Raw genomic sequence first — 27,802 nt, 5'->3', positions numbered from 1 at the left:
TTTTGTTGTTTTATGAAGTAATTAGGTTCAGTAATGTAACAAGAGAAAAATGCTTGGCGACTTTTCAAATTCATGCTTCTTTATTGAACATATGCCCAAATTGATTTACAGCTTCGATGTACTTTTTAACAAAACAAGATTTTAGAAACTTAGAAAAACACATGATTTTTTTTCATGCTGTCCCTCCCTCCCCCTCCTTCTTTTCTTCCTTCTCTCATTTCTTTCCTTTTTCTTTCCCTATTTCATTTGACAAGCTCTGAATGTAGTGAGAAGAGCATAGAGAAATGAGTAAAAATGTTAAAAAATTCTTAAATTGTGTGTGAAAGTAATTTTTAAAAATACTTAATTTTGTGATTTAAGAGATCGGGATGTAAAGGAAACAACAACAAAAAAACCTTTGGCTGGGAGCAGTGACTCAGGCCTGTAATGCCACCACTTTGGGAAGTTGAGACGGGCCAAGCATGGTGGCTCACATCTGTTATCCCAATACTTTGGGAGGGCAAGGTGGCTGGATCACTTGAAGCCATGAGTTCGAGACCAGGCCAACAGGATGAAACTCTGTCTCTACTAAAAATATAAAAATTAGCAGGGCATGGTGGCATGTACCTGTAATCCCAGATACTTGCGAGACTGAGGCCAGAGAGTCCCTTGAACCTAGGAGGTGGAGGCTGCAATGAGCTGAGATCATGCCCCTGCACTGCAGCTTGAGCAACAGAGCAAGACTCTGACCCCCCGCCAAAAAAAACAAAAAACAACACAAAACACAAAAAACAAAAACCTTCACAGGTAGTGGTGTGGTTTTCCCCCTTAAATCTCTAGATTGCATAATCAAAATAAATAAATAAATAAATAAATAAATAAATAAATAAAAACCACTAAACCATTTCTGCCATTTCAAAATTATCATTTTTTAAAGAAAGAATTTCAGGTTTTACTTTTTGACTTTTTAATTTTGAAATAGTTTCTTTTTTTCTTTCTTTCTTTTTTTAAGGTGGAGTTTTGCTCTTGTTTCTCAGGCTGGAGTGCAATGGCACGACCTTGGCTCACTGCAACCTCCACCTCCCGGATTCAAGTGATTCTCCTGCTTCAGCCTCCTGAGTAGCTGGGATTACAGGCGCTCGCTACCATGCCCAGCTAATTTTGTACTTTTATTAGAGACGGAGTTTCTCTATGTTGGTCAAGCTGGTCTCGAGCTCCCAACCTCAGGTGATCCGCCCACCTCAGCCTCCCAAAGTGCTGGGATTACAGGCGTGAGCACTGCACCTGGCCTGAAATAGTTTTATACCTATCAAAAAAATTGCACAAATAATAGAGTGCCTATATTCTTCACCCCATTTCCTTTAATGTTAATGTTTTCAAAACTGTAGAGCTATGATCAAAACTAAGAAATTATCACTGATACAATTCTTTTATCTAAACTGTGCCTTATTCGCATTTGACTGGTTTTTCCACTATTGGTCAACTTCTACTTTTAGTGAGTTTTTGAATATATGAATGAATGGGGGATGACAAAGTATAAGAAAATAACCCATTGGGGGCTGGGCATGATGACTCACGCCTGTAATCCCAGCACTTTGGGAGGCCAAGGCGGTCAGATCACGAGGTCAGGAGTTTGAGACCAGCCTGGCTGATATGGTGAAAGCCCATCTCTACTAAAAATACAAAAATTAGCCAAGCATGGTGGCATGCATCTGTAGTCCCAGCTACTCAGGAGGCTGATACAGACGAATTGCTTGAACCCAGGAGGTGGAGGTTGCAGGGAGCCGAGATCGTGTTACTGCACTCCAGTCTGGGAGACAGCAAGACTCCATCTAAAAAAAAAAAAGAAGAAGAAGAAAAGAAAATAACATTGGGAATAGTGAAAACAGAGAAATACATGAACACATATGGAAAGTGAATAATCAGAAGACTTTTAATATTTTTATTTAATACTTTGTCCTCCCACTATAATTGCATGTCTGAAGTGTTAACTAGATACTCTTCCCTTTCTTGTCTTTATTGATAACAGGCATATCTGTTACTTTTACAGGAAAATTATCATAAATCTCTCTGACAAAAGGGTTACATTAATTCATTAAAAAAGCTAAATACATGTAAAGCTGTTTCTAAGAGACCATGAACAAAATAAAAATTGTACTATCAATTTCTAAAGCTATAATTTAACAAAATAAAATATTACTTGATGTTTAAAAGTCTATATATGAGTTTAAGTCCACTTCTAATAAATTATGGTGAGATTCTCAGGCATATTGCTTAACAAAGTTTGTTAATTACCCATTTTTTTCAATATATTTTTAATAAAGATGTTGAGTAACGAATCCCTTTACCCATGATAGAGAAAATACCACCCCATTCATCCCAGAGTTAAGGAGAAGGGAGACGTTGTTTTGTACTGTCGTAGTAGCAGGGCTCTGTGGAGTTCCAGATGTGGAATGGGGTTGTACCTTGTAGATTACACAGCTTCTTCTCTGATTTTGTCTTATTGCACCTGGGAATACTTAGGCACTTCACAGCCACAGTGTTGTTCTCTGTGGGGATTTCTACTCACTAAATGGTAATTTATTTTTACTTCCTTATTTCTCTGGCATTTTGACAACTTTTCAATGACAGGAATATATTTATAAGATATTTTCACAGTATAAGCATAGCCACCTCAGAATTGTACTAAGGAGTGAATGGTACCCCTTCTTTAGTTATTGTTACCCTTGAATGAAATAAAACTTCATTGAAATAAATAAGTGAAATAAAACAATAGCCTTGAATGAAAGAAAACTTATAGAATTTTTACTAAATACATGATTTTAAGCAGGACTTTAAAGAGTTTTTTTTAAACTTTATTTTTTCTGCTTCATTTAATTATCAGAATTATGGAGTTTAAAAATATAACAGCTTTATGGAGATATAATTCATATACTATACAACTCACCCATTTAAAGCATACAATTCAGTGGCTTTTTGTATACTTCAACAGGTTTTGCAACCTTACTACGGTCAATTTTAGAACATTTTCATCACCCCATAAAGAAACCTTTTATGTATTTGTGGTCATTCCCTATTCCTGCCTCCTCCCAGCCCCTGGCTAATCTACTTTCTATCTCTATGGATTTGTCTGTTCTAGATAGTTCGCATAAATGGAATTATATAATATGCAGCCTTTCTCTCATTTAGCATAATATTTGTTAAAGTGCTTTTGTGTATTAGTATAATAGTTTATTTCTTTTTTGTTGCCTAAAATATCTCACCGTATGGCTAGTCCACACTTTATTTATCTGTTATAATTTGATGGACATTTGGGTTATTTCTATTCTTAGGCTATTGTGAATAATGCTGCTGTAAAAATTTGTGTCTTAGCTTTTTGTGAGGACACATGCTTTAATTTAAAAAAAAATTTTTTTTTCTTCCCCAAGTTGGAGTCTTGCTCTGTCCCCTAGGTTGGAGTGCAGTGGTGCAGTCTTGGCCCACTGCAACCTCCGTCTCCCAGGTTCGAGCTTCAGCCTCCTGAGTAGTTAGGATTACAGGTATGCGCCACCACACCCGGCTAATTTTTGTAATTTTAGGGGGGATGGAGTTTCACCATGTTGGTCAGACTGGTCTCCAACTCCTGACCTCGTGATCCACCTGCCTCAGCCTCCCAAAGTGCTGGGATTACAGGCATGAGCCAATGCTTCCAGCCCATGCTTTCATTTTCTTGGGTACATACCTACTAGTGAAATTGCTGGGTCATATGCTAACTCTATATTTAACTTTTTGAGGAACTGCCAGACTGTTTATCACAGTGACTACCACATTTCACGGTCCCACCAACAGTACATGATGGCTCTAGTTCTTCACATCCTTGTTGACACTTGTTATTATCTCTCTTTTTTTATGGTAGTCATATAGTCATCCTTGAGAGTGTGAAGTAGTGTTTCATTGTGGTTTTAATTTACATTTCTCTGACAACTAATGATGTTGAATATCTTTTCATGTGCCCATTCATCATTTTGTATCTATGTTCTTTGGAGAAATGTGTCCTTAAAACCTCTGCCCATTTAACTTCAATTTTTAATTTTTTTTTTTTTTTTTTTTTTTTTTAACAGAGTCTTGCTCTGTTACCTAGGCTGGAGTGCAGTAGTGAAATCTCAGCTCACTGCAACATCCACCTCCCGGGTTCAAGCAATCCTTTTGCCTCAGTGTCCCTAGTAGCTGGGACCACAGGTGTGCACCACTATGTCTGGCTAATTTTTGTATTTATTGTAGAGACGCAGACTTGCTTTTTTTTTTGCCTAGGCTGGTTTCAAACTCCTGAGCTCTAGGAATCTTCCAGCTTTGGCCTCCCAAAGTGCTGGGATTGCAGGTGTGCACCATTGCACCTAACCTACCCATTTAAAAAAAATGGATTATTTGTCTTTTTATTGTTGAGTTGTAAACTCATTGTGTTTTCATTTGCATTTCTCTGGTGTCTAATGATGTTAAGCATCTTTACATGTGTTTAGTGACCATTTGTATATTTTCTTTGGAGAAATGTCTATTGAGATCTTTTGCCCATATTTAAAGTAGGTCACTTTTCTTGTTATTTTTGCATTGTAAGTGTTCTTTAAAAATTCCAGGCTGGGTGTGATCGCTCATGCCTTTAATCCCAGCACTTTAGGAGGCCCAGGCCAGTGGATCACTTGAGTCCAGGAGTTAAAGACCAGCTTGGGCAATGTGGCGAGACCTTGTCTCTACAAAAATTAACTGGTTGTGGTGGTGTGTGCCTGTGGTCCCGTTACATGGGAGGCTGAGATAGGAGAATTGCATGAGTGCAGGAGGTGGAAGTTGCAGTGAGCCGAGATTACACCATTGGATTTCGGCCTGGGTGAGGGAGCAAGACTCTCAAAAAAAAAAAAAAAAAAAAAGGAAATTTTGTACAAATTTCTTATCAAGTACATAATTTGTTAAAGTTTCTCTTATTCTGTGGGTTGTCTTTTCACTTTCTTGATAGTGTCCTTTGAAACACATGGTTTTAATTTCAATTATGTCCCATTTATCTATTTTTTCTTTTGTTGCTACTGTTTTTGATGTCATATCAAAGAAATTATTGCCAAATCCAAGATCGTAAAGATTTACGTGTATATTTTCTTCTGTTACATAGTTGTAGCTCTTATTGTTACAATTTTTGATCCATTTAGAGTCAATTTTTGTATGTACTACAAGGAGGGGATCCAACTTTATTATTTTCACCATTTTTTGTAAAGACTCTTACAACTGAATTGTGTTGGCATACTTGTCAAAAAGTAATTGGATGTAAATGTGAGAATTTTTATTGTTTATATGTCTGCCTTCCAACAGTACCATGCTGCCTTTACTACAGTAGCTTTGTAATAAGTTTTGAAATTAGAAGTTATGAGTCTTCTAACTTTGTCTTTTTCTATATTGGCTATTCTTTGTTTATGGTATTTCCATATGATTTTTAGGATCAGATTTTATTTCTGCAAAAAAGGCATCTAGGATTTTGGTAGGTAGAATTTCCTTGAACATGCAGAGGAGTTTGGGAAGCATTGCCATATTAACAATATTAAATCTTCTGCTCCATGACTTTTGGTTTATTTTTGTCTTAATTTCTTTCAACAATATTTTATTATTTTAAAAGTATAAATTTGTACTTCTTTTGTTAAATTTATTTCTAAGTGTTTTATTCTTTTTGATTCTATTATAAATTGAATTGTTTTATTTCATTTTTTGTTTGTTTATTGCTACTGTATAGAATACAGCTGATGTTTGTTTATTGGCTTTTATCTTGCAATCTTGCTTAACTCGATTACTAGTTCTAAGAGTGTTTTAGTGGATTCCTTAGGACTTTTGATACGTAAGACTGGGTCATCTGCAAATTGAGATAGTTTTACTTCTTTCTTTGCAATCTAAATTCATTTTATTTCTTTTTGTACCCTAACTGCACTGGCCAAAACCTCCAGTGTAATGTTGAATTGAAGCAGTTAGAGTGGACATCCTTGTCTTATTCCATTAAAAAAGTGATTAGTTAAAAAATTTTTTTCTTTTGTAAAATATATAGGTGGGGGTCTCACTATGTTGTGCAGTCTGGGCTTTAACTCCTGAGCTTAAGTGATCTTCCCTTCAGTCTCCCAAAGTGTGGGATTACAGGAATGAGCCATCGTGCCTGGCCTCTTATCTTGTTCTTGATTTTAGGGGAAAGCATTCCGTTCTTTACCTTCAAGTGTGATCTGGGTTATGATTTTTTAATAGATGCCCTTTATCAGGTTGAGAAGCTTCATTTTTTTTTTTTTAGCTTTTTAAAAAATCGATACATAGTAGGTGTACATGTTTTCAGGGTTCATGTGATCATTCCATACATTAATATAATCAGATCAGGGCTGTTGATATACCCATCATCACCTTAAATATTTACCATTTCTCTATTCTAGGAACATTCAAATTATTCCCTGTGAACTATTTTGAAATGTACAGCCTTTTGATGTTAGCTATAGTCACCCTACTGATCTACTGAATAACAATTCTTATTTCTTCCATCTAAGTGTATGTTTGTTCCACTAATCAACCTCTCTTCATCTCTCCTCCCCCTACCCTTCCCAGTCTCTAGTAACCACTAGTCTGCTGTCTATCTTCATGAGATCTACTTTGTTAGTTTCCACATCCGAGTCAGAATATGTGATATTTGTCTTTCTGTGCTTGGCTTCTTTCACTTAACATAATGTCCTCCAGTTACATCCATATTGTTGCAAATGACAGGAATTTATTCTTTGCCCAGCTAATTTTTTATGGCTGAATAATATTTCTTTCTTTCTTTCTATCTATCTATCTATCTATCTATCTATCTATCTATCTATCTATCTATCTCATTGCAGTTGTTTTTGAAACAGGGTCTCAGTCTTTTGCCCAGACTGGAGTGCAGTGGCATGATCATAGCTCATTCCAGCCTGGAACTCCTGCACTCAAGTGATCTTTGCACCTCAGACTCCCAAGTAGCTGGTACGAGAAGTGTGTGTCACCATGCCCAACTAATTTTTGTGTTTTTTGGTAGAGACAGCATCTTACTCTGTCACCCAGGCTGATCTTGAACTCGTAGCCTCAAGTGATCCTCCTGCTTGGCCTCCAAAGTATTGGGATTTATAGGCATGAGCCACTGTACATGAACACATTTTCTTTATCCATTCATCCACTGATGGACATTTGGGTTGATTCCATATTTCCGCTGTTGTCAGTAGTGCTGCAATAAACATGGGAATGCACTTACCTGTTCGTTATTGATTTTCTTCTTTCTTGGATATCTACCCAGTTGTGGAATTGCTGGGTCATATGGTAGTATTATTATTATTATTTTTTGAGATGGAGTCTCGCTCTGTTACCTATGCTGGAGTGCAGTGGTGCGATCTCAGCTCACTGCAGCCTCCGCCTCCTGGGTTCAAGAAATTCTCCTGCCTCAGCCTCGTGAGTAGCTGGGATTACATGTATGTGCCACCACACCTGGCTAATTTTTGTATTTTCAGTAGAAATGGGGTTTCACCGTATTGGACAGGCTGTTCTCGAACTCCTGACCTCAGGCGATCCACCCGCCATGGCCTCCCAAAGTGATGAGATTACAGGTGTGAGCCACCGTGCCCAGCCTTTAGTGTAGCTTTTATTGAAAAAAAAAAAAATCCATATATGAGTGGATCCAGGCAGTTCAGAACTTTGTTGTTCAAGGGTCTACGTAACTTTGAACTTGTCTCTCGCTTTTAAGACATTAAATAATTTTAAATTCTAATGACAAATTTAATTTTAAATATATTGATTTAAGGCATTACATTACAACTTTTGACAATAATGGTAATAGTAAACTGCCAGACATTTCCAAGTTTCATGGCAATATCGTCCTTGAAATTGTATTGAAAAGCAGGGAAAAAATAAGTTTAGCTACTCTACAGTCTCAGTTACTTGCTTTAAACATAATTTTGGAAAACAATACTTTTCAAAACAATTAACATGGTTTATGATGGGATACAGAAAAAGGACAAATTAACTTCTGAAAATGACTCAACGGAAGCTAGAATTAATTAATAAGGAGGTAATTGAATGACTGCATCAACCAGATGAAATGTGAAATGTGAGTTTTTTTAGGTATTCTGTGCCATTTAAGGCTTATCAGAATTAAAGGTAGTGACAAGTAGAAACTGTCTGATATATCAATGATTAATAATAATGTTGATGATAATTTTGGTAGGTGATTTTTATTTTATGTCAAGTACTGTTCTAACATGTTTACATATGGGCCAAGAATTGGATTATCAAATCAGACTGACGTGAAGTGGAGATGTTAATCAATGTTAAGCTTTCCTTATAATTTCAAGAATACAAGCAATCAAAAGGTTCAGGAAAAGCAGAGACAGGTCCAGGACATTGAGAGAGGCCCCCAGATCCTTTCTTACTGCAATAGACAAAACTCTGCGGCCCAGAGCAGTAGATGAAGTCCTTAATGAAATATATGAGTTATTAGCAGGCAGTGTTACAGGCTGTGAAACATCTCCATTTTGTACCCAGATAGTTGCAAAGCTCATGTCCTGTGCCCCGTGCTCCATGTCCCATAAATCTGTAGATTCTCAGTTTATCATAGTAATCCTAATCCAGGGGCAGTCTGCTGAAAGCTTTTTATGGGTAAGTAGTCTTTTTTAAAATTATTATGCAAACACCGTTAGTATTTTTGCCAGCTATTGGCATGCTTATAAGGAGGTTTGATCAGATTTTTTACTTTCTTTCTTTTTTTTTTTTTGTGAGAGAGCCTCTCACCCAATAGGAGAAAAACACTGCTTTAACTCTTTCTCCCCAATAAATTAACCCATTTAAATTCAATTAATTTTTTTTAGTATAAACAAGATAAAATATATCAAGAAAGAATTTAAAACATTTGAAACATCAGATCGGTTTCTAAAAAATCTTTTATTTTTAGTTTGGGTTAGTTAGGTTAGTAGGCATGGCGGAGAGAAATACACTGAGAATTATATAGCAAATATAAATATTTTCCTATTACCAACAGATACTCACAATAGCAATTTATTTTATTAACTTTTTTGTGTGTGTCTGCACATTTCATAGACAATTCTTTTTTCTATTTCACATTAGAAGATTTGAGAAATCATATAGTTCTTTTAATGTTTAATTATTTCTTCTTTCTCAACCCAACCTTCAAATCAGGATGGAGATCCAGTTCGCCCAGGAGTAGCCATGACTGATCTTGCCACTGGCCTGTATGCATATGGAGCTATTATGGCTGGATTGATACGAAAATACAAAACCGGAAAAGGACTGTTCATTGATTGTAACCTACTGTCATCCCAGGTAACAATCCAAATAATATTTCAGATAATGTTATAAAAACTGTGTCTGGGTTATACCTTTTCAGATCAAATTCTGTGGTCACATGTACAAAAACAATACAAAAACTAACACAACAACAACAAAAACTGTTTTGTTTTGATATACTTTCTCTCTCTCTCTCTCTCTCTGTGTCTTTCTTTCTTTCTTTTTGACGGAATTTCACTCTTGTTGCCCAGGCTAGAGTGCAATGGCGCGATCTCGGCTCACTGCAACCTCCACCTCCTGGGTTCAAGCAATTCTCCTGCCTCAGCCTCCTGAGTACCTGGGGTTAAGGCATGTGCCACCACGCTCAGCTAATTTCATATTTTTAGTGGAGATGGGGTTTCTCCATGTTGGTCAGGCTGGTCTCGAATTCCTGACCTCATGTGATTCGCCCACCTTGGCCTCCCAAAGTGCTGGGATTACAGGCATGAGCCACTGCGCCCGGCTCATGTACTTGTTTTCATATTAAAATACACGGACCATGAAGATTTTGTTGTAATGTAGACATCATTGTTGAACTCAAATTTTCCAGGCTGTTTTTACTAGAATGTGTCTGTTGCTTCTTGTAAGACAAGAGATATAGTTGCTTCATATGTACCCTATAACTTCTTTTGACTTGTTTCTTCACCTTTTATGTGCCATGAACCCCTTTGGTAGTCTGGTGAAGTCTGGACTTTTCCTTGCAATTGTGTTTTTGAACACATAAAATGAGGTACTTAGGATTACAAAAGAAGCCAGTTATGTTGAAATATATTCAATGGAAAAATCAATTTTCTATTATTAAAAATATAATTTTTTCTAACACATTAAGCCACAATATCTAATAGTGGGTATAACACTATTACAATTTTGAAGTCGTGTTGAAGATAAATGGTATTTCATGGTATCTGTAGTAATTGTAATATGATACAATTGTAATATGATAATATTTATTCGTGATCAAGTCATAGGTACTCTTGTGGTTTGTCACCTACATTTATAATAGAAGAAAATGCTAAATTTTAGTTAGAGGTTGATGAAAATAAAGATATACTTTTTTTTTCACTCGAGTTGATGAACTCCCAGAAATCTGTTTATAGACCCCAGATAAAGAATTCCTGGTTTCCATACTTATCAGTTATGTTGTGCTAAATACTAAACTAGGGGAATAAAAGGGTTAACTCACTGTCAAAATGACATTTTGCCTTCTTTTCACTGGATCAGACCCAGATGCTGTACCATATGTGGAAGTTGATTCTGAATAGATAATTTTTCCGTGATAGAAAAAGAAAATATCTGATTTGTGCATGGAGACATTTTACTGTGGGAAAAACTACTTTCTAGACATAGAGACCCCAGTTGGGAATTTCAGATTTAAAAGGCATACATGGGAAAATAGTAAACTTGGAACACTGCTTTGGATATTTTTTCCTCTTAGGCAAAATTAAGGAGGTATATAGAAATAAAAAACATCAATATAGTTGAAAATGAAATACTACGTATGGGTTTTTACATAACAGTAGCTTCAAGTCACAGTCAGAATTTTAATGTTTCTATAAAAAGGTGAAAGAACTCTGTTCAAATGAATGGTTTCACTCCTTAATAAAGAACTACAGATGTTAGTTATGGGAGGGTGCAGAAAGTCTTTTCTTCCCCTAATTCTAAGCTGTAAGGAACCTGAGGTAGGGTAAGCAATGAATAAAAGTTGCACATCCAATAAGTTTGGAAGCCATGAAGGTTTCATGGGTGTGTAACCTGTGCAGTCATGGGTAGCCCTGGGCTTAGTTCAATGTTCTGCTGTCACTGTCTTGAATTTGTTAATAACTTCCACAGGAGGCCCTACAGTTTTTTTTTACATCAGGACTCACAGATCATGTAGCAGGTCATGGAGTTGGGACTCTACTTAAGTCTCCTAATTTTTACCTAGACTACTTTACTCTAATGTGTAAAGAGTATTGTATTGTTTAGATGAGTATCGTAGAGTTTAATTCGCTTCTAGCATGTAACTAGTGGTTCACCATGTGAAGGTGTGTATTTCCCTGGGAGTAAGGGTGGGGAAGGTGGAATCACCGCAGGGCCCCTTCAAAGTGAGGGCACAGTGAGGGCAAACTCATGCATATACATACAGGTATATAGTCAGTCATTTTTGGGGTGTGTGTATGTGTGTGCGTGTCTGTGTCTATTTTTATTGTCCATGTTTCTCCCTGAGACGGTAAATTCTATGATGGCTGGGACAATGTTTTTGCTTACAATGGTATCCTCAATGCCCAGCCCAGCCTTTGTCAAAAATTGGTTTTTCCAATTCTTTGAGATCAATGTGAGAACTACTGTTACCAATGGGAATGTCTCGTAACCCTTAGGTTTGCCAGAGAAGATGAGAAAAGATGGTAAACCATTAGAATTACGATAAGTACTCAATAAACAGCTAATGATGAGATTATTTGCTTTTGGCAAACACAGTAGCAGTGATTTGGCCTATTGTACTACAGTTAACTCAGATTGCTAAAATTAGTGTATTTCAGTCACATTAACTATCTTTTTTTCTTTTTCTGTAAGCTAAGCTGGAGTGCAGTGACGTGATCTCAGCTCACTGCAACCTACGACTCCCAGGTTCAAGCGCTTCTTGTGCCTTAGCCTCCTGAGTAACGGGGACTACAGGCGTGTGTCAAAACTCCTGGCTAATTTTTTTTTTTTTTTTTTTTTTTTGTATTTTTTGGTAGAGACGGGGTTTCACCATGTTGGCCAGGCTGGTCTTGAACTCCTGACCTCATCACCTGCCTTGGCTTTCCAAAATGCTGGGATTATAGGTGTGAGCCACTGCACCCGGCCAGGGCCACTGTGCTGAGCAAGAGTTCTGTTTCTTTATGCATAAATTCTAATAGGTGATGGTCTTTTAAGGCAAAGAATATGTCTCTTCATAGACTTGCTACAGCTGCGCCATTCAGAATAGCTTCTGGACTGTGAGTAGTGGTTAGAGACCTTCAAAAGGCAGTTGTAACAGATAATTTATTCTACAGCTTACCTGAAGTGCAAGGCAATGCGTGGTAAGAACTTTTTCACTCTCTGGATTCACTGCATCCTGAGCTCTGTTTTTCTCTGTTTGCCTCTGCTTTATTCCTTGTCTCTGTCCTCCCTTTCTTCTCATGTGCCCTTCTCTAGCTTGGGCATCTCTTTTCTCTTCTTTGTCTCTCTCGTCTATCTTTACTTTCCTGTTTTCCTTTCTCCTCTATGCTGTCGACCTTCTTCCCTCTCCCTCCTTTTTATCCCTCCTTCCTTATGTGGAACTAAGGTTGTAGCCGTTTTGGTTTCAGATCTTGCATTTTTTTTTTTTTTAAGGAGATACGGTCTCGTGCTTTTGTCTAGGTTGGTATGCAGTGGTGCGATGATAGCTCACTGCAACCTCGAACTCCTGGACTCAAACAATCCTCCTTCCTCAGCCTCCGTAGTAGTTGGGACTACAGGTGTATGGCATTATGCCTGGCTAATTTATATATATATATATATTTTTAGAGATCAGGGGGTCTGACTGTGTTGTCCAGGCTAGTCTCGAACTCTTAGCCTTAAGGGATCTTCCTGCCTTGGCCTCCCAACATGCTGGTATTACAGGTGTGAGTCACTGCATCCAGCCAGATCTTACATTCTTACACCATATTATTCCGAAAAGTTTCAGAATCTTACAGTAGTTCCTATGAGAGAAAAAGGAAGTTCCCTTTTCCTAGAAGTTCCAGAAAGCAAGAACATAATTTCACTGGTTTAAGTGACCATTCCTAAACTGATAAATGGGGCCTGAAAGATAGAACACACTGAGCGGCTTAAGCGATTCCTGGTACTAGAGATGGGGTTAACTCCACCCAAACCGTATGGCTGAGACTGGGGGACAGGTGATTCCTCCAAAGAATGGTATGGTTATTTTTTGGCCAGAAGAGAGGGAAATGGATGCTGGGGAAGCAATCCACAAATATTTACTCTCCTAAAGTAGAGGGTTGTTTTTAGGATCTAATGCAATAAAGGATGTGAAAAATACTTTGTAAATCAGAAAATATGATGATGACAAGCATTAATTTTATTCGGTTATTGAAAAAATAATTCACTGTTAGTAATGTGTTGAGATTAAAAAGTTGACTAACAACATAATTATTTTATCATAATTATTATAACTTTTCATAATAGATAAACCTTGACTGACTTCAATTTGTCTTTCAATTTAAGATAACACTTATAAATTCTAGATCCAAAAACCAACCACAACATGGTTAAAATCTACTTTATGTAAATAAGGAGTGCTATTTCTAGGTACTTTTTAAAAAGCATAACAGGAAACTTCACCTTTTTTTAAATTAAAAAAAAAAATTCTTTTTTTGGATATAAATGTTCACCTGCATTAAGCAGATAACATTTGAACTTAATTTCAGCTGCCTGGAAAATGAATACAATTTCATGCAGTAGTAAAAAACATACTTTTCTACTCATTTTGATTATATTATATGGAATGACGAATGATTATAACATTGAACATTAGTTGCTAAAAATTAAATTGTTATAATCCTCTTAAAAGTGATCTAGTGTAAAAAAGACAATTTACACCCGATTGGAATAGTAGCTGATTATTAACTCAGAAACGATTGCCTCAGCCACAACAAAACCATTTCAAGTAGTTCATTATAGAGACATGACAATTGCCAGGATGTGGTTTGTAGTGGGCACTACATTTTTTATAGTTTTAAGGCTATAACTTTTAACCCTTTTCAAAAATTCTTTTGATTTTTTTTTTAGTCTGAATATGATTTAAATTTGTCCAGTCAAGACAACTAACATCAGCATCTAAACAGTGTTCTTTAGATGACATTGGTAAATAACAAGGAAGTGGGTTTGGATGTGGTTCTACTTATTCTGTTGCTCTATTCTTCTGTTGTGGCTTACAGAAATATCTTTTGGAAGTTTTAATATCCTTCCTGTACTTAATTGCAACCAGGCTCCCTTAATTACTACTACAATGAGTTAGTTTTTTTAGCACCATAATTATTTTCACATACAGAATGTTTTGTCACTTTTGATGTCACTATCCTTTACTCACATATGTACATTGATCATATTATATGAACATATTCAAGTAGATACAATTTTAATTCTTATCATTTTGACTGATAAACTTTTGAATCTCAAACAAGTATAGTAATCTAAAATTCATTGTTTTGTGTCCTTAGATATACCTGTGTTTCTAGCTTTTTAAAACAACTCTATATCTTTTTTTAAATAATTTTATTGAGGTATATATTACATATCATAAATATTATAACTTAATGATTTTAGTAAGTTTAGTGAGTTACGTAACCATCACTATTAATCAAGTTTTGATAAGTACCCGTATTGTTACTTCTGGTGCAGGTCTTGCCTATGAGGCTAGAATGGACAAGTTTTGACTGGGGAGAGATCTGGGACTAGGCTGACTTAGAAGAAGGGGCCCATTATGACTTCTTTGGGCCCTGGGAACTTTTGCCTTTGTGGGTCCTTTCCTTCATAAAAATATTAAAAATTATATTCTATAACTGCATTGGTATAACGATGAAGATAATTCATTATTCTACATTTATTATTATTACACTTTTTTTTTCTGATTTTAAATGAAATGAAAATTGCAACATTTTGTGTATCCTTAAAGTATTTTGGGTCTTAAGCATTGTGCCTACTGTGCCTAATTGATAGATCAGCTCTAGAAGAATTTCCTTGAGAAAAGCCCGTGAATGTACAAATCTGTGAGGAAAGCAGTTGTGTATTCAGGAAGGAAGTAGAGCTAAAAGCTGAGATTGTGTTGAAGCATGAGTATAGGAGGAAAAAGTAGAGAGGCAGCACAGTCTATGACTAAGGAAATTAAGAGAACTCTTCAAAGGGAGTTTTGTTTTTTCTTCCTTTGAGGGAGAAGGAAAAATAGAAGGTTATAGCAGAAAGTTGGGTATGATACTAACTGTGGGCTTGTAATATGTAGTTTTTATTTTGTTGAGGTACATTCCTTCTATACCTAATTTATTGTAAGTTTTTATCATGAGAAGATGTTGAATATTGCTAAATGCTTTTTCTGTATTCCCTGAGACAATCATATAATTTTTATCCTTCATTCTGTTAATGAATCCAAAGCAGTCTCAAGTAAAAAACACAAAGCTGGAGGTGTCATACTTCTTGATTTCAAAATATAATACAAAGCTATTGTAATCAAAACGGCATGCTGTTGGCATAAAGACAGACGTGTAGACCAAAGGAACAGCACAGAAAGCTCAGAAATAAATACACACAGTTACAGTCAATTGATTTTTTGTTTGTTTGTTTTTGTTGTTTTTTGCAGACAGGGTCTCAATCTGTCACCTAGGCTGTCCAGTTTAGCAGCACAATCTCACTGCAACCTCTGCCTCCCAGGTTCAAATGACTCTGCTGCCTCAGCCTCCCAAGTAGCTGGGATTATAGGCACGAACCGCCATGCCCAGCTACTTTTCGTATTTTTAGTAGAGACAGGGTTTCACCATGCTGGCTAGGCTGTTCTTGAACTCCTGACCTCAAGACTGCTGGGATTACAGGCACGAGCCACCCCACCCAGCCTGAATATCCAGTTTTACCAATACAATTTATTGGCGAGGCTGTACTTTCCCTATTGTATATTGTGGCACCTTTGTCAAAGATCAATTGACTGGCCAGGCGCACTGGCTCATGCATGTAATCCCAGCACTTTGGGAGGCTAAGGTGGGGGAATCATTTGAGGTCAGAAGTTTGAGAGCAGCCTGGCCAACCTAGTGAAACTCCATCTCTACTAAAAATAAAAAAATTAGCTGGGCGTGGTGGCATGTGCCTATAGTCCCAGCTACTTGGGAGACTGAGGCAGAAGAATCTCTTGAACCCAGGATGTGGAGGTTGCAGTGAGCCGAGGTTGTGCCAGTGCACTCCAGCCTGGGTGACAGAGCTAGACTCTCTCAAAAATACCAAAACAAACAAACAAAAAACCAAACAAACAAAAAAACAAACTGGATATTCAGATGCAGAAGAATGAGGTTGGACCGTTATCTTACACTATATGCAAAAATCAACTTAAAATGGATTAAAAGGGCCAGTGCAGTGGCCTGTAATCCCAGTATGCAGGAGTATCACTTGAGGCCAGGAGTTTGGGACCAGCCTGGCCAATAATAATGAGACCCTGTCTGTACAAAAAAAATATAAAAATTACCCGGGCATGGTTGTGAGCACCTGCAATCCCACCTACTTGGGAGGCTGAGGTAGGAGAATTGCTTGAGCCCAGGAATTAGAGGTTACATAGAATTATGAGCGTGCCACTGAACTCCAGCCTGGGTGACAGAGCGAGACCCTGTCTCTAAATGTAAATACATAGATAATATGGATTAGAGACTGAAACATAAGACCTAAACTGTTAGACTACGAGAATAAAACATAGGGAAATAGCTTCTTGACATTTTTTTTTGGTGAAGGTATTTGGATATGAGCCCAAAAAGCACAGGCAATGAAAGCAAAACTAGACAAATGAGATTGCATCAAACTAAACAGTTTCTGCACAGCAAAGAAAACAATCAACAGAGTGAAGAGACAACTTAAAGAATGGGAGAAAATTTTTGCAAAGCATATATCTGATAAGGGGTTATTATCCAAAATATATAAGGAACCCAAACAGTTCAATAACAAGGAAAACAAATAACCCCATTAAAAATTGGGCAAACGACCTGAATAGACATTTCTTTCTTTCTTTTTTTTTTTGAGATGGAGTCTTGCTCTGTCACCCAGGCCGGTGTGCAGGGGTGCCATCTCAGCTCACTGCAACCTCCGCCTCCCGGGTTCAAGAAATTCTTCTGCCTCAGCCTCCAAAGTAGCTGGGATTAGAGCTGCGGGCCACCATGCCCAGTTAATTTTTGTATTTTTGGTAGAGATGGGGTTTCACCATGTTGACCAGGCTGGTTTTAAACTCCTGAGCTCAGGTGATCCACCCGCCTTGGCCTCCCAAAATGCTGGGATTGTAGGTGTGAGCCACCGCCCCTGGCCAGACATTTCTTGAAACAGGACATACAAGTGGCCAACAAGTATTTGAAAAAATGTCCAACACCATGAAACATCAGGGAAAATGCAAATTAAAACCACAACCTCAAACTTGTTAGAATTGCTATTATCAGCAAGACAGATAATAAGTGTTGGCGAGAGTGTGGAGAAAAAGGAACACTTACACACTATTAGTGGGAATGTAAATGAGTATAGCCATTATGGAAAGCAGTATGGGGGTTCCTTAAAAGAATTAAAAGTAGAACTACCATATGATCTAACAATCCCACTTCTGAGAATATATCAAAGGTGAGAAAATCAGTGTGTTGAATAAATATATGCATTCCCATGTTCACTGCAGCATTGGAATCAATCTAAACGTAAATCATCAGATGAATGGATAAAGAAATGTGTTATATATACACAATGTAATATGGTTTAGTCTTAAAAATGAAGAAAATCCTATCATTTGCAACAAGGCATATGAACCTGCAGCACTAAGTGATATAAGTCAGGCACAGAAAGAAAAATATCACATGGTCTTGTATATATGTGGAATCTGAAAAAGTTGAAGTCATAGAGGCAGAGACTAGAATGGTGGTTGCCAGGGGCTGGGGGTTGGAGGTGGGGGCAGGGGGAGATGATGGTCAAAGAGGGCAAAGTTTCAGTTAGATGAGATAAATAAGTTCTGGAGATCTATTTTACAGCAAGGTGACTAGAGTTAATAATAATGTATGCTTTAAATTTCCTAAGAGATTAGATCTTAAATGTTCTTATCATAAAAACACAAATATATGAGGTGATGAAGGACAGACATGGTGGCTTATGCCTGTAATCCTAATGCTTTGGGAGGCTGAGGAGGATGGATCACTTGAGGTCAGGAGTTCGAGACCAGCCTGGCCAACATGGTGAAACCCCATCTCTACTAAAAATACAAAAATTAGCCAGTTGTGGTGGCGGGCACCTGTAATCCCACCTACTCTGGAGGCTGAGGCAGGAGAATTGCTTGAACCCAGGAGACAGCAGTTGCATTAGCCGAGATTGCACCACTGTACTCCAGCCTAGATAATAGAGCAAGACTCCATCTCCAAAAAAAAAAAAAAAAAAAAAAAGAGGAGATGTGTATGTTAACTAGCTTGATTTAATCATCTCGCAGTGTATTCATAGATCAAAACATTATATGTACTATCAATATTTATAATTTTATTTTCAATTAAATCAAAAATCATCAATTTAAAATATTGAAAAAAAAGGATCTGTTATGAAGATGAGTAATTAGGAAGTTAAACCAAAAAAGGAAAAATCAGATTATTTACAAAGAAAGCTCTAAAGAATTTTTGATACTCTATCATTTTATGTTGCTGTAATGCTATTGGTTAGGTTAAATGCAAATTGACTTCAATACAAAATATGGTTTGTTGTCTTCTTGAGGAAAACTGAGTGAAATGTAAGTGAATTGGGAACATGCTCTGGTTTTGTATACTGAAGTCATTAGTTATATTCATGGGCATTGCATATTTTTATATGATATGAACTAAAAAGGAAAGTCAGGTCTTCAACTTGTAATAATTGATAATTACTAGTGGGAGGGTACCCTAAAGGAAAAAATAATACAATGGGGAGACATATTTTATGGTGATGTAGCTTAATTTTCTTATTAGATACTTAAAAACACTTTGGAGCTTTCAAATGTTGTAAAACAATAGAAAAATAGTTGAGTTCAAGATATAAAAGAAATAGGAATAGAAAGATCTATTGATGTTAATATGTATTTCCTGAATTTAGATTTTGTCCTTGCAGAACCTAGTAGAATCATGAATTTAATGGACTATTCCTAAAGCTGTGTTTAATGATATCAGAATCATCTTTGTTGTCTACTTTTAGAGTTAGAACAATTTGTTTTTGTTACTAAGTTAATTAATTTCACCTTTATCTTTGCATTTTCTCAGGTCAGGGAATTTTTTATTTTATTTACTTATTTATTTATTTTCTTGTTTTTTTTTTTCTTTTTTTTGTAGGGGGCAGGAATTTTATTTAGAATGAAATGTTGCCATCATGTCCTTGTTTGTTGGCTAATCAATGGTGACTATTTACCCATCTTAATTTATGGACCATGTCTGTAAACTAGATCATGTCTCTTTGGTCCCAACTATTATGGTATCATTGTAGCTAAATGATAAATAAACCACCTGCATCAAGCGTCATGGTTTCATTAGGCCCACGTGGATAATCCAGGATAATCTCCCATCTCAAGATATTTAATTTAATCACATCTATGATGTTCCCCTTACCATATAAGGTGGCATATTCATAGGTTCTGGGGATAAGGACGTTGACATCTTTTGGAGACTATTTTCAGCCAACCACGGGTGGTAATATGGAAGGAGGAAAGAGTAGACATAGTAGTGGTTAAACATTGTAGAACATGTCAAGCTTTCTCCTGCTTCAGGCCGTTGCATTTATTGTTTGGTGTGACTGACTGAAAGCCTTCTCCTAGCAGTTGTGATTGGTACTAAATCTGGCCATTTCTTCATACTCTTGTGAAGAATAAACATCGGGTGTGACATTTCAAATAATAACCCTATGTCCTATATAGTTAGTAGGTCCATTCAAAGTAAAGAGTCAGTAACAGGCTGTTTTTTGTTTGCTTGTTTGTTTGGCTGGGAAAGAAGGACTTTCTTGGCAGGACATTGGGCCAAGCCTGTAGAGCAGGAGTTGACTACTAGTGCTGTTTTGGTGGAATGGTAGTAGAAGCAACACAAGACTGCAGACAGCTTTAATCTTTCTGTCACTTGGACCTGGACTGGAGGGTGGTATTGAGAAGGTTGACATGACTTCTGGAAAAGAGTGCTGTGATTATTATCCTTGTCTGCCAAGGTACAACACTCACTGGGAGGGTGCTATAAGTTTGCTGATCTTGGCATAGGTGCTGCATTACATAGGCTGTTTATATTCTCTAAAGTTGAATTATTGTGATCAGCATTGAGCAATAGAACTTAATGTGATGATCATATATTTAATTTTTTTTAATCTTACAACCTTGCTGGGCTCATTATTTAGTTCTAAGAGTATTTTAGTGGATTCCGTAGGATTTTTCCAGTGTGAGATTACATCATCTGCAAAATAAGATAGTTTTGCTTTTTTCCTTTCCAATCTGAGTGCACTGTATTTCTTTTTCTTGCCTAACTGCCCTGGACAGAATTCCAGTACAATGTTGAATGGAAGTGGCAAGAGCAGGCATCCTTTTCTTGTTCTTGATCTCAAGGCAAAACATTTCAGTCTTTCACCATTATGTATGATGTTAGCTGTGTTTTTTTCTGTGATACTCTTTTTTTTTTTTTTTTTTTTAAGTCAAGGTCTCTCTCTGGCACCCAGGCTGGAATGCAGTGGCATGATCATGGCTCACTGCAGTCTTGAACTCCCAGGCTCAAGCATTCCCCCACCTCAGCCCGCTGAGTATCTGGGACTACAGGCATATGCCATCATGCTTAGCTAAATTTTTTTGAATTTTAGTAGAGATGAGCTCTCACTATGTTGCCCATGCTGGTCTCAAACTCCTGAGCTCAAGTGATCCTCCTATCTTGGCCTTCCAACGTGCTGGGATTACAGGCATGAGCCATAGTGCCTGGCCTTCCTTGTTATGCTTTAACAGGTGAAGGAAGTACCCTCTGTTCCTAGTTTACTGACTGTTTTTATCATGAAAGAGTGTTGAATTTTGGCAAATGCTATTTCTGTGACTACTGACATGATGATTTGTTTTGTGTCACTTATCCCATTTATATGTTATTTGATTATTGATTGATTAACAGTTGACATTGATTTTTGTATATTGAACCAATCTTTCAACCCTTGGAAAATTTTCAGTTGGTCAAGTTGTATGATCCTTTGTATGTATTGCTGTACTCAGTATGCTAGTATGTTGCTGAGGATTCTTAGGTTTATATTCATAAGGGATATTGGTTTTTATGGTCTGTAGTTTTCTGATGATGTTTTTGTTAGTTTTTGGTGCCTGAGTAACATTTGCTTCATAGAAAGAGTTGAAAAGTATTCCTTCCTCTCCTGGCTTTTGGAAGAGTTTGTGAAGAATTAGTACTAATTTTTCTTTTATTGTTTGGTAGAATTCATCAGTGAAGCTGGAAAAAAAAAAAAAAAAAAAGAAAAGAAAGCCTGGGTTTTCCCCCACTAAACTTTAAACTCATTCTGCTGTCTTTTGTGGTTGCCAGGCTGCTAGTATTTAGTTTCTGATGAGGCTGTTGGTTCTCAAGCCTGGTAGAAGTGGATGATAATATGGCAAGTTAAGATGTCACAAAGCTTGCTGGTCTTATTAAAATTCAGGTGTTTTTTTTTTTTTTCCTTGGATAAAAACTCATCAGTTATTGCAAGGCTTTAGTTAATTTCCAGAGTTTTCAAAAATTTGATTTTGAGAATTTTTGCCAGTGTTCTTGTTGCTTTTATGGCAAAAGACTTTATTTCATCTTTTTTGAGTGTGCTTATTCCCCACATCTGTAATTTAAAATTCCCTATTAGCCCTGTTAAAAAAATAAAGAGTAACAGATGAGATTAATTTTGATTATATATTTTATTCAACCAAATATGTCCAAAATATTTTCCTTTCAAAATGTAAAATTTGTTTAAAATTAATCATTAGACATTTTACTTTTTTCTTATATGATGTCTTTCAAGTTTTATATGTAGTTGTACATTTACAGCACATCTTAATTTGGAATATTGCCATCAAAGTCTCAATAGCCACATGTGGGCAGTAGCTATTGTAATGGTTAGAATAGTCTTAGAACACAGAAGAATGGGCTGATGCTTTGAAATTTGGGTCTTTTCTTTCTTCCTTCCCCACTCATGTTGAAAGTGAAAAATAATGTTTAACCGCTACTATGTCTCCTCTTTCCTCCTTCCGTATTACCACCTGTGGTGAATTGAAAGTAGTCTCCGAAGATGTCCACGTCCTTATCCCCAGAACCTATGAATATGTCACCTTACATGGTAAAGGGAACATCATAGATGTGATTAAATTAAAGATCTTGAGGTGGGAGATTATCCTGAATTATCCATGTGGGCCTAATGAAACTAAAAAAAAAAGGGGTTCTTGTAAGAGAGAGGCGAGAGTATCAGAGTCATTACAATAGTCTCTCCTTACCTGTGGGGGATACATTTTAAGATCCCCAGTGGATGCGTGAAACCATGGTTAGTACCAAGCCCTATAAATACTGTGTTTTTTTCCTATACATGCATAACTATGAATAAATTAGGCACCATAAGAGATGAACAATATGGTAAAATAGAGCAATCGTAATAATATACTGTAATAAAAGTTATGTGAATGTGGTCTGTCCCAATATATCATTACAATATGTACTGTACTCAACTATTTCTAGATTGCAGTTGAAAGTGGAAAGTGAAACCACAAAGTAGAGGGGACTACTATAGTTTGAGGTGTGATAATGGTAGCAAGAAGTTGAAGTGATTTGGTGAATGAGATCACACATCTAACAAATGCACTCAGACTCTAGAAGCTTAAAGAGGCAAGGAAACAGATTCTCACTTGAGAGCCTCCAGAAGGAACCAGCTTTGTCGACACCTTCACATTAGCCCATGTGGAGTGGTTTCAGACTTCTGACCTCCAGGATTATAAAATATTAAATTTGTCTTATTAGAAGCCACTAAGTTTAGGGGCAATTTGTTACAGCAACAATGGGAAACCAGTTCACCACCTTAGCAGGTGGAGGTGGCTACAGACAGTTTTGGTTTTATATACCATTGTGTTGTTACTATTAAAGAACATACATTCTGTACAAATGAAGGTCTGTATCAGTTCTGATTCAAGCTTTCATTGCTGATGGAGTGGTATTCATTTTTAATGTCAGCGATTTTATATTTTAGGTGGATTTTCATAGGGACAGGGGATTAACACATTGTTGAGACAATTGTAAGAAATTTCAGCCTAGCTCTATAGTCTGTATTTTTTAAATTTCCAGGAACACTGTCTTCTTGGTGGGATAGTTATTTTCAGTTCAATCAGTTCTTCCTGAAACTGAACCACACTTATAGGATAGACGATAATTCAGATGCATTTTGAGGTTTTCTTTAAAGTAAGCTGTAGACACTTAAAGCATGATTTGAAATCATGTAAGTCATTGAGTCCTTTATGAAATGATGATTTCCTTTCCACCAGACAGCTCTGCAATTCTTTTATATCTTTGATTCTGTTGAATTCAAGCCAGGTCACAATAGTAAAATGAGTACATTCTCCTTTTGCCTTCTGCTAAGTCTATAGGCCCAGTTTGATTTTGAAATTTGTACTTCATTAAGTAAAGACATGCTTTTAAAATTCTGTGACTGTAGTTTCTGGTGCAGTATAGTCAGATATATTTTGTCAGGTTTAGTAATGCACTATCTTATCTTGTAAGCCCCTGAGGGAAAATCAGGGTGCATCCATCTTTCAGTCTTTTAACTACAGAAGCTCTTGACTTGAGATATCAGCTCAATGAATCTGAAATTTAGTTTATTCTGATACACATTCTACTTCTGTATTTTCTAACTGTCCTCAAGCTGTTGCAGATTGATATGTAACAGCATGAAAAAAAAGCATATTGGTCACTTCATCATATTATTTAATGAAACCGATTTAGAAGATAGGTTCAGAGCTGTATTTAGAGCATAAGTTTTCTTTCAATGGAGGCTGGAATTAATGAGTCACATTTTTGTTTGTTTAAAAGTGTTGAAAACTTTTTTTTAAATTGTATGTAGTCATATTTGGTAATGAGAATTTTTCTGTGTTTAAACCATACTTAAGATTTTTATGGCAGCTTGTTAGGTCTTGTTGTCACTGTGAAAAAGTGAGTATTAACCATTTTGTCGTTGTTGTTACTGCTAAAAGTCTCAAGTTGAGTGTGCTTTGACACTCAGGAGGACTCAATTTGGTATCTAAGCTGTACCTTGGTCCTTTACAACACCAGTGCTTAAAGTTGGCTGCCCACTGAAATCACCTGTGGAGTTTTCAGAACTTCTGCTGCCTCTTTCCCATCCCCAGAGATTCTAATTTAACTGGTATAGGGCATGGCCTGTGTACTGAGGTTTTAAAAATCTCTCCAGATGATTCTGATGTGCAGCAAAATTTGAAAACTGCTGTCCCACAGAATACTTAATGAACTTACGATATATAAAAGTACCAGTGAGCTTTTTGAAAAAACGATTCCTGGGCCTCACACGCAAGCATTGAAATCCACTCAGTCTGGGGCAGGATTCAGGAATCTGCATTTTGGAGCAGCACCCCAGATAACTCTGATGCAGTAGACCTGGGGGTTACAATTTAAAAAGAAAGTGTGTTTTAGGGTAAACCTGCAAGGTGTGTCTCTTATATAGAGAGACTTCTTGGATGGTCCCACTAATATTATCATTTGATACTCCTAAAATTAAATGGCATCTTAGTTCCCCAAATAATTTTTAATCAAAACTGAAGTTGTAGCAACTTTCTTGACTGGTCTGGGGGATAGTTCTATACTTAATGTCTTTGCTCTACAGGCTACCTCAGGACAGGGGACTAAAAGAACATACAGTGATTTAGAAAGAACTTTTTTTGTTTTTTTGAGATGGAGTCTCACTCGGTCACTCAGACGGAAGTGCAATGGCGCAATCTTGGTTCACTGCAACCTCCGCCTCCCGGGTGCAAGCAATTCTCCTGCCTCAGCCTTAGTACCTGGGATTACAGGCACGTACTATGGCACCTGGCTATTTTTTGTATTTTTAGTAAAGATGGGGTTTCACCGTGCGGGCCAGGCTGGTCTTGCCTACTCCTGACCTCAGGTGATCCGCCTGCATCAGCCTCCCAAAGGGCTGGGATTACAGGCGTGAGCCACTGCGTCCGCCCTGGACAGAACTTTAAGACTTGATGACTGTGTGGACACAATGACCACAACTGAGGCAACAAGGATATGGACTAAGTGCATAACAGCAGCTTTGCACTTTTGTAACTGGTAGTTACAAAATACCTTTGTAACTGGTAGTCTTTAGGAGTGTTTAGGAGCTCTTCATGTGAAGCACTTGTCCAGAAGGGAAGCAACAGCAGAGAGGGACATTCCAGTGGCCATAGACATGAACCTCAAGTTCTACTCCACTGGTCACAGTTTACATACCAGTCTTTTAAATCATATTCACTTCCCATAAATGCATAATTATGATGATGATGATGATGATTTGAGATGGAGTTTCGCTCTGTCACCCAGGCTGGAGTGCAGTGGTGTGATCTTGGCTCACCACAACCTCTGCTTCCCAGGTTCAAGCGATTCTCCTGCCTCTGCCTCCCAAGTAGCTGGGATCACAGGCACCCACCACCACGCCCGGCCAGTTTTTGTATTTTGGGTTTCACCATGTTGGTCAGGCTGGTCTCAGACTCCTGACCTCAGGTGATCCACACACCTCAGCCTCCCGAAGTACTGGGATTACAGGCGTGAGCCACCATGCCTGGCCCTGTTGATGCATTGTTAATCACGGCACTTTAAAAAATGAAAATTTAAAAGTTAACTTAGCTGTCAGTTGGAAAATATGCTGTGCAAAATGCTTAGATTCTGAAGTAGTTCTGTGGTGAAGGACATTTGTTAAATTAACCAGAAGCTGTGTTTTATTAGTGTATGTGCAAATCATTTACACAAATGATTGAAATGTGTAAGAGATATGTAGAAAATAGAGACAAAGTCTTATCTTTCAGTGTTTCTTCGTTATGACTGTAAAAGTATGGTGCATAGTACTTTTTTCACATCTTTAACAAAGAAATTCATATTAGAAAAAAATGCCAAAATGATACAAATGTATGATTTAATAAGTAAATTGTTTTTTGCAATTCCACTCCTTAGTGATAACTACTATTAAAAGTTTAGGGGGCGTGCACCCAAGATGGCCGAATAGGAATAACTCCAGCCTCCAGCTCCCAGAGTGAACGACACAGAAGATGGGTGATTTCTGCATTTTCAACTGAGGTACTGGGTTCATCTCACTGGGGCATGTCGGACAGTTGGCGCTGGTCCATGGGTGCAGCCCGACCAGCGAGAGCTGAAGCAGGCTGGGGCATCGCCTCACCTGGGAAGTGGAAGGGGGAAGGGAATTCCTTTTCGTAGCCAAAGGAAATTGAGACACACAACACCTGGAAAATCGGGTAACTCCCACCCTAATACTGCGTTTTACCAAGGGTCTTAGCAAACAGCACACCAGGAGATTATATCCCACACTTGGCCCAGAGGGTCCCACACCCACGGAGCCTCCCTCATTGCTAGCACAGCAGTCTGAGATCTAACTGCAAGGCAGCAGCGAGGCTAGGGGAGGGGCACCCACCATTGCTGAGGCTTAAGTAGGTAAACAAAGCTGCCCGGAAGCTCAAATTGGGTGGAGCTCACCACAGCTCAAGGAGGCTGGTCTGCTTCTGTAGACTCCTCCTCTGGGGACAGGGCATAGCTAAACAAAAAGCAGCAGAAACCTCGGCAGAGGTAAATGCCCCTGTCTGACAGCTTGGAAGAGAGCAGTGGATCTGCCAGCATGGAGGTTGAGATGGGAGAATGGACAGATTGCCTGCTCAAGTGGGTCCCTGACTCCTGAGTAGCCTAACTGGGAGACATCCCCCCACTAGGTGCAGACTGACACCTCACATCTCACAGGGTGGGGTACACCCCTGAGACAAAGCTTCCAGAGCAAGAATCAGACAGCAACACTAGCTGTTCAGCAATATTCTATCTTCTGCAGCCTCCGTTGCTGATACCCAGGCAAACAGGGTCTGGACTGAACCTCAAGCAAACTCCAACAGACCTACAGCTGAGGGTCCTGACTGTTAGAAGGAAAACTAACAAACAGAAAGGACACCCACACCAAAACCCCATCAGTACATCACCATCATCAAAGACCAGAGGCAGATAAAACCACAAAGATGGGGAAAAAGCAGTTCAGAAAAGCTGGAAATTCAAAAAATAAGAGCGCATCTCCCCCTCCAAAGGAACACAGCTCATCGCCAGCAATGGAACAAAGCTGGACGGAGAATGACTTTGACGAGTTGAGAGAAGAAGGCTTCAGTTGATCAAACTTCTCAGAGCTAAAGGAGGAACTATGTAATCAGTACAAAGAAACTAAAAACCTTAAAAAAAGAATGGATGAATGGATAACTAGAATAATCAATGCAGAGAAGACCTTAAAAGAACTGATAGAGATGAAAACCATAACACGAGAACTATGTGACAAATGCACAAGCTTCAGTAACCGACTCGATCATCTGGAAGAAAGAGTATCAGCGATTGAAGATCAAATGAATGAAATGAAGCGAGAAGAGAAGTGTAGAGAAAAAAGAGTAAAAAGAAACGAACAAAGCCTCCAAGAAATATGGGATTATGTGAAAAGACCAAATCTACGTCTGATTGGTGTGCCTGAAAGTGACGGAGAGAATGGAACCTAGTTGGAAAACACTCTGCAGGATATC

At 37.7% G+C, this 27,802-nt stretch overlaps 1 protein-coding gene across 10 annotated transcripts in view; it reads left to right on the top strand.

Annotated features, from left to right (window-relative positions):
- The window catches only part of SUGCT (succinyl-CoA:glutarate-CoA transferase), a 748,045-nt gene that overhangs the window by 138,518 nt on the left and 581,725 nt on the right, over nt 1-27,802 (top strand). For all 10 annotated transcript variants that reach the window (XR_013415382.1, XR_013415381.1, XM_002803307.4 and 7 more), the window contains one exon: nt 9,166-9,309. Coding sequence is in view for 8 of the 10 variants with exons in the window: in XM_002803307.4 (XP_002803353.2) it covers nt 9,166-9,309 (144 nt within the window). In the remaining 2 variants the exon portion in view is untranslated. The remainder of the gene's footprint in view (nt 1-9,165; nt 9,310-27,802) is intronic.

This window comes from Macaca mulatta, chromosome 3 (genome assembly GCF_049350105.2).
Source record: "Macaca mulatta isolate MMU2019108-1 chromosome 3, T2T-MMU8v2.0, whole genome shotgun sequence".
NCBI classification, from domain to species: domain Eukaryota; kingdom Metazoa; phylum Chordata; class Mammalia; order Primates; family Cercopithecidae; genus Macaca; species Macaca mulatta.
Note: the sequence above shows the minus strand (reverse complement) of the source record. Positions and strands in the feature narration are given on the sequence as shown.